This window comes from Barbatula barbatula (genome assembly GCF_947034865.1).
Source record: "Barbatula barbatula genome assembly, chromosome: 16".
In the NCBI taxonomy this organism is placed as follows: Eukaryota; Metazoa; Chordata; class Actinopteri; order Cypriniformes; family Nemacheilidae; genus Barbatula; species Barbatula barbatula.
The window spans coordinates 354,357-361,856 of NC_136779.1; the positions used below are offsets into that span (position 1 = coordinate 354,357).

At 41.8% G+C, this 7,500-nt stretch overlaps 2 protein-coding genes across 5 annotated transcripts in view; one reads left to right on the plus strand and one right to left on the minus strand.

The window, feature by feature from the left end:
• Nucleotides 1-17, minus strand: part of lhpp (phospholysine phosphohistidine inorganic pyrophosphate phosphatase) — a 7,566-nt gene extending 7,549 nt beyond the window's left edge. For 3 of the 4 annotated variants that reach the window (XR_013787772.1, XR_013787773.1, XR_013787774.1), the window contains exon 1: nucleotides 1-17. This exon is cut by the window's left edge and continues 167 nt beyond it. The gene's annotated coding sequence lies outside the window, so the exon portion shown is untranslated. The other variant, XM_079476683.1, reaches the window with a different exon arrangement.
• A 676-nt stretch (nucleotides 18-693) lies between these two features.
• Nucleotides 694-7,500, plus strand: part of oat (ornithine aminotransferase) — an 8,118-nt gene continuing 1,311 nt past the window's right edge. Inside the window, exons 1-8 of the mRNA XM_079477008.1 lie at nucleotides 694-777; nucleotides 2,797-3,020; nucleotides 3,101-3,325; nucleotides 3,398-3,493; nucleotides 3,638-3,765; nucleotides 5,767-5,889; nucleotides 5,959-6,087; nucleotides 6,294-6,407. Of these exons, the coding sequence (XP_079333134.1) occupies nucleotides 2,807-3,020; nucleotides 3,101-3,325; nucleotides 3,398-3,493; nucleotides 3,638-3,765; nucleotides 5,767-5,889; nucleotides 5,959-6,087; nucleotides 6,294-6,407 (1,029 nt within the window). The 5' untranslated portion in view covers nucleotides 694-777; nucleotides 2,797-2,806. The remainder of the gene's footprint in view (nucleotides 778-2,796; nucleotides 3,021-3,100; nucleotides 3,326-3,397; nucleotides 3,494-3,637; nucleotides 3,766-5,766; nucleotides 5,890-5,958; nucleotides 6,088-6,293; nucleotides 6,408-7,500) is intronic.

Genomic DNA, 7,500 nt, shown 5'->3' on the forward strand with positions numbered 1-7,500 from the left:
CACGCGCCTTCTGGGAGATGAAGTTTATTCCTTTCAAAGGGAATTCCCGTGTTCAGATTGTTCGGTTTAAATGTGCTGGGATTGCAAAACCTTGTATTATTTACGACACAAAGTGCATAGTAGTGAAATTGTGCTGTTATTTAAATAAATATATGTATTTATTTTACACATTCAACGTTGCTACTATGTGAAATAAACTAATATTTAAACCAATTGATTTAAAAATATTTTTTTAATATTTAATGAATTTAATATTCATATTAGTAGACTGAATTTTTGAGTTTGGTTGCAAAATGAGATAACTCAGATTTTGATTAAGCATTCCAATTAATATCAATCAAACTGCAGTTGGTTTGTTTTGATTTAAGCCATAATAACTCAAAAAAAATAACTAACTAACACAATAAAAACATGAATTTAGAGTTATCTCATTTTGGAACCAAACTACTGCCATAGTAAAACACATTAAAGTGCAGTGAAGGATGTCTCGTGCCTGAGGCAATGCGACATGAGTGTTGCGTCACCCTTCTCATAAAACATCATAATTACACACTGAATCACCGCACAAGTGCACAACACACTACAGAAAAGCAATAGAGTGATGTCACTTTCCCTCACACTGTTAGAAATACTTCAGAAACATAATTCAAGTTGAGCTGCGCTCGCCCTAGTGACGTCAGGACGCAAAGTGACGTGTCTCCTTTGAATAATCCGACTAGACTCCACACGCAGTAGGAAGAGAAGCGACCCGCACGCACCCGCACGGACCCGCAGCAGGTAAACTCTCCCGACACACACACACACACACACACACACTTGAGTGCGGGTTCAAGCTTCTCAAGCGTCATGTGTCGCATCAGACGCGCAGATTCATAATGACGTAAAGACGCCCTGATATATAAGCATAGAGCAGGAGGAACACGAGGAGAATTATGACGATATTAATAATAATAATTATATGGTGATGTTTTGAGTTTTATTGGGGATGAGTGTAAAGGAATAAGTGATGACGATATAACTGGATAAGGAGTGTGCGTGTGCGTGTGCGCGACCTCCCTTCCTCGTGCGCGTGCTTGGCAGGGGCTCATGATGGGTGTGTTTGGGGGCAGTTTCTGAAGAGCCAATCATCGCGTTGTTCTTTATTTCTTACTCAAGGTGAATCGGTTTAATAATTAATGTAGAATATACATAAGACTCATCAGCAGAACCCACAGTCACGTCATGACATGTTTAAACACCTGCTGCTCCTCATAATTCAATACCCAATTTGGGCAAAAATGACAACCTCACCATGAAATAATAACAGTTTACTATTGTAACAGCACAGAAATGAACATTTGGTGGTTCAGATCCCCACGTGAGATCTCTCTTCAAATATGTAAAGCATTTGTTTTATTTTTACTGCATGATTTCTCATAGTCAGGTAAGAGCCATTTTCAGGATTGTCACATCCATAACAATAATAATAATAATAAATTGAATTTATAAAGCGCTTTTCAAAAACTCAAAGTAGCTTTACAAAAAAAAAAAAAAGGGACACGGGGCTATGGGTAGGCAGAGGTAAAGAGATGGGTCTTAAGGCGGGACTGGAAGATGGCAAGTGTCTCAGAAGTGCGTATGTCAGGGGGAGGGAGTTCCAGAGCCTGGGAGCTGCCCTAGAGAATGCTCTGTCCCCAAAACTGCAGAGTTTGGACTTTTGACTGGAGAGTAGACCAGCTGAGGTGGATCTGAGGGACCGTGAGGGTTGGTACAAGGAGAGGAGGTCAGTGAGATATGTGGGGGCCAGATGGTGAAGGGCTTTGTAGGTGAGGACCAGGATTTTGTAGGTGATCCAGTGGGAGATGGGAAGCCAGTGCAGTTGTTTAAGAACTGGAGTGATGTGATGCCAAGATTTGGAGCGGGTGATGAGTCGGGCGTCTGAATTCTGGACCAGTTGGAGTCGGTTGAGGTGGGTGGAGCTGATGCTGAGGAGAAGTGAGTTGCAGTAGTCCAGTCGGGAGGAGATAAAGGCATGAATGAGTCTTTCGGCAGCTGGGAGTGTGAGAGAGGGTCTGATTTTGGCGATGTTGCGGAGTTGAAAGAAGGAGGTTTTCTTTCACGCTTAGTATTCTTCATAAATGGACACACGAAAATGAAAATAAAGTCACTATTTGATGTTCTATAAAGAGACATCCCTTCTCCATTCATTGGGTATTATTGCTTCATTGTGGATTTTATTTCACAGAAATCCTACAAAGTTTGTCGTCTCCAAAAACGCGTCCTTTTTTTGTCACATCCATAACGCATGTTTATTTCCCTTATTTGTTCATAGATTGATATTTTCTGATGTTTAGACTCTATCAACAAGGGTTTAGTCGAATATAAACAGATGGGTCAATAACAAATTAATTCTCACTGAGCATTTTCTATGTAACATCCATAAAGTTGGAATTGACCATTTCTTTTCAAACTCACTCATTCAACTCATTCATTGACTGATGATCTCTTCCTGTGACACAGACAGTTATGTGATATGATGTCAATAAGGTTTTAACATCAACACATTTTTCAAAATGAATTTCATCAGAATTATTTCAACTCGCAATCACACAATATAATATAATAATAAATGACAGGAGATAAATATGATTTGTGTGTGTGTGCTGTTTATCTTTTTAAATAAGTCTTCATCATGAGATGTTGGTGTAGAATTTGGGTTACTTTGAGTCAATTGTGTAACTAGTACCGTCAGCTAGTTTGTCATCTGACAGGTTAAATGAGATTGATGATTGTGAATTGCTGGTGACACGTGTTTAGTGTGAACATCATGAACAGTCTGAAGTGTGTGATGAGGAGCGTCAATCGCGTGACATCCACCCTGAGCTGCGCACTGCATTCTGGGACACGGACGTCCTCCTCTGCAGCATCAAGAGCTAAACGTGTGGACCGTCATCTGACGTCAGAAGAGGTGTACAGCCGTGAGAACCGCCACGGTGCTCATAACTATCACCCGCTGCCTGTGGTCCTGGAACGAGGAGAGGGTGAGCGAGCGCGCACACACACACACACACACACACACACACACTGTGATCATGGCTGATGTGTGTCTGATGTGTTTTAGGTGTGAATGTGTGGGACGTCGAGGGTCGGAGGTACTTTGATTTTCTCAGTGCGTACAGCGCTGTCAATCAGGGTCACTGTCACCCGAAAATCATCTCGGCCCTGACGGCTCAGGCCTCCAGACTGACGCTGACCTCACGAGCGTTCTACAATGATGTGCTGGGCGCTTATGAGCAATACATCACCTCACTGTTTGGATATGATAAAGTTCTGCCCATGAACACAGGTAGAGTCACGTGATGGTCCGTACCTGTTTGACTCGCCATGTCAGCTGATGATGTGTGTTTGTGTCTTTAAGGTGTGGAGGGAGGAGAAACTGCCTGTAAACTCGCCCGGAAGTGGGCGTACACTGTGAAGGGGGTCCCGCAATATGAAGCAAAGATCATTTTTGCAAGTGAGTCAAAAGTTAGAGCCGGACGACACGAAAGCTGCTCACGGACACTCTCTGTGCCGTATATAAGACATGTGACTGCATGTCAGCTCTGTGATTGGTTACTGTAATGACAGGATGAGTTTGAGATGTGCATGTGTTCATTAGGGGGGAATTTCTGGGGTCGTACGATGGCAGCGATCTCCAGCTCAACAGACCCCAGCAGTTATGACGGCTTCGGTCCGTTCATGCCTGGATTTCATCTTGTGCCTTATAATGACATTCCCTCACTAGAGGTACAACACACACACACATTTCACATCATACAAGTGTTCATTTACATGTATGTTATTTTCTGCACATGTTTTTATTCGAAGTGATTTGAGTTCAGTTGTGTTTGCTGTTAATGTAAACAGTTCAATTACAGTCCTTCAGTGTCCTGGGAAACCCTACACAAAACCAAGAGCTGGGTGCCGCGGATCCTTAAAAAGTCTTACATTAAATTTAAGGGACTTATGGTTGGTCATAAATGTTATATGAAACCGTTCGTTGAACATATTTTAACCCTTCATATATTGTTTTAATAATTTCGCTCGCTCAATCTGCGGGTCAGTGTTTTGTGTAATTTACCGTCTCCTGCTGAAGACCTTTAAACTTAATGGGAATTAAAGCGCACAGCAACTGTACACTGAAACTTTATTTCAAATGATTTATTTGTAATATCTTAGAAGCGCTTTCTTGTAAGCGTTTGCACCGCTAAACCTTTTATTTCACGAAGCGAATCTAACAGACAGAGTAAAGTAACGCAGGCGGTTGTTTATTTTCGTTTTATTATGAGGCGATCCATCTTCTGACTAAACTTTTCTCTTTCACACATGAATAGGCGAGTGGGGGAGTATCTAAAGAAGCAGTGATACAAACTAACTTCATTTTTTGGTAGATCAACTAGTTTTAAAACAGTGTAGCTTTTCCAGTATTTAATGACTTTTTTAATAAAGGAGCGGTGTAGCGCGAGCAAAAGCCTTCAGAGCGGCTACAGTGTGACGTCATCTTCTTCTTCTTCTGTATCACAACCGGAAGCGGCTCATTATCGCCATCTACTGTTTTACGCTTCACTGAGAAGAGACGAACCCATGCTATTAAGTATTAAATAGCAATCTTATGTAATGAAAACAACAAATAAACTATAAAATTATACTAGTATTGTATTAGATTGTTTTAAACTTCGTAATTTAAATCATTCACGGGTGTTTCACATCACATAAAAATACGGTTGTATACTTTAGTAATTCTTATAGTAGATGGTAGTATATTACCGCTGTAGAATAACTATCACACTCTATTAACATATACTGCAGTATTATTCTGTAGGACTAGCTATAGTTTATTTATACACTTTGTAGTATACTTTAATATTTACTGTGGTACAGTAAAAAAACGGTACAGGAAATGTACTATACACGTTTCATATTGTGTGATTGTCATAAAAATCTAAGTGGTTTCAGAGAAGCTAGCTAGTTTTATAGAATGGCAGACGGCAGAAAGTCAAACACACTGAGAAGACACCAGAAGCTCAGGAGCTAGATGAGCTGTAGAAGAAAATGAAGAAAAAGGCTTCGGACAAATATGATGTCCCTATTTAAAATGATCTGTTTTAATTCTTTCATTCTTCTGAGAAAGAAATGTGGACTTATGTTAAATGTGTGTTAAGGCAGTTTGTTCTGGTATTATTTTTTCTTTGTTCAGGTCTTAAACTCTTAAATGTTTTTGTACAAAGTGTGCAGCAACCCTGCAAGAGTGTAACAACAGTCATGTTTTCACTTGTGGGGACGTTATGAGATCCTTATGAGGAAACAGTTTATAAATCAAACTAAATGAAGTTAATCTGAACATGTAGAAAGTCCTCATAACACATGTTCTCCCTGAAGAGCGTCTCTCTCACACACACACTGGATCAGCAGGTTTATATTTGACATGAAACTCAAGCTGCTGAAGGCCATCAGTGAGTCGTGTGCTTGTTTAACACTCTTCATTTACAGGAACATTTAAGCAACAATAATGACAGTAGTACACAAACACATGTTTACAGTAGTGAAGACTAGAGACGCGAGGAGAGTAGATTCTGTTTTCTGATTATAAACTGTTCAAGTGAAACTGTAGTGTTGATGATTCATAAAGGAGAGATAGTGAACACAGTGTTGTGTGTGAGGATCAGCCCTGATGATGTCACTCGATAATGAGACACGCATTAAGTCATTAAAAGCGTCTGCTAAATGTAAATGTGTGTGTGTGTTCAGAAAGCGCTGCAGGATCCTCACGTAGCTGCGTTTATGGTGGAGCCCATTCAAGGTGAAGCCGGTGTCATCGTCCCTGATGCTGGATACCTCACGAGAGTCCGAGAGCTGTGCACTAAACACAATGCAAGTAACACCACACACACTTTATATCTCTGAAGGAGATGTTTGTGTTTGACGTCTGCGTGTTTACAGGTTTTGTTTATCGCTGATGAGGTTCAGACCGGTTTGGCTCGTACTGGACGGCGTTTGGCTGTGGATCATGAGGCTGTTAGACCGGATCTACTGGTGCTGGGAAAAGCTCTGTCAGGAGGAGTGTATCCTGTGAGACACACACACATAGTTTATTATCTCTCTATAGGCGTTTAATTTTTGTACTGTACAAACTGTATATTTAAACCCCACCCCTATAAACTATTTGCATTTTTCTGTACGATTTATACGCTTTTTTGCCCATGGGTTAGGGTGCACACACACACACACACACACACACAGAAAGTGAATGGAAGTGTGTGTTTGGTGTTTTTCAGGTGTCTGCTGTGTTAGGTGATGATGAGGTGATGTTGACCATTAAACCTGGAGAACATGGATCCACATATGGAGGAAATCCTCTGGCCTGTCAGGTCGCTATCGCCGCTCTAGAGGTCAGTGTGTGTGTACAGTCACAGGGTATACACAGGATTCATGGAGCTGCATTTAATACTTTTTAAGCCCTTTTTCATTCATGTTAAGACCTTATCACCACTTTTTAAGGGTACATTGGCGACACTTTAACTTACATTTACTATAAACTGAAGGTAAGAGAGCACAAGTAAAAAGTCTCAGTTTGTGATCACTCCTTATTAATGAAACATGATTCAGAAGGGTGGGAACAAAGCACAAGAGAATTCATTGAGTGACTAACCCAATGCACGGTTTAGAAGAGAGAGAAACCAGCTTTGTGGCTAGCACTTAACATTTACATTTAGTCATTTAGCAGACGCAGGGTTCTTGATGGGGTGAAGGAGGGTATGAAGGTTCTTGATGGGGTGTAGGAGGGTATGAAGGTTCTTGATGGGGTGTAGGAGGGTATGAAGGTTCTTGATGGGGTGTAGGAGGGTATGAAGGTTCTTGATGGGGTGTAGGAGGGTATGAAGGTTCTTGATGGGGTGTAGGAGGGTGTGAAGGTTCTTGATGGGGTGTAGGAGGGTGTGAAGGTTCTTGATGGGGTGTAGGAGGGTATGAAGGTTCTTGATGGGGTGTAGGAGGGTATGAAGGTTCTTGATGGGGTGTAGGAGGGTGTGAAGGTTCTTGATGGGGTGTAGGAGGGTGTGAAGGTTCTTGATGGGGTGTAGGAGGGTGTGAAGGTTCTTGATGGGGTGTAGGAGGGTGTGAAGGTTCTTGATGGGGTGTAGGAGGGTGTGAAGGTTCTTGATTGGGTGTAGGAGGGTGTGAAGGTTCTTGATGGGGTGTAGGAGGGTGTGAAGGTTCTTGATGGGGTGTAGGAGGGTATGAAGGTTCTTGATGGGGTGTAGGAGGGTATGAAGGTTCTTGATGGGGTGTAGGAGGGTATGAAGGTTCTTGATGGGGTGTAGGAGGGTATGAAGGTTCTTGATGGGGTGTAGGAGGGTATGAAGGTTCTTGATGGGGTGTAGGAGGGTATGAAGGTTCTTGATTGGGTGTAGGAGGGTGTGAAGGTTCTTGATGGGGTGTAGGAGGGTGTGAAGGTTCTTGATGGGGTGTAGGAGGGTATGAAGG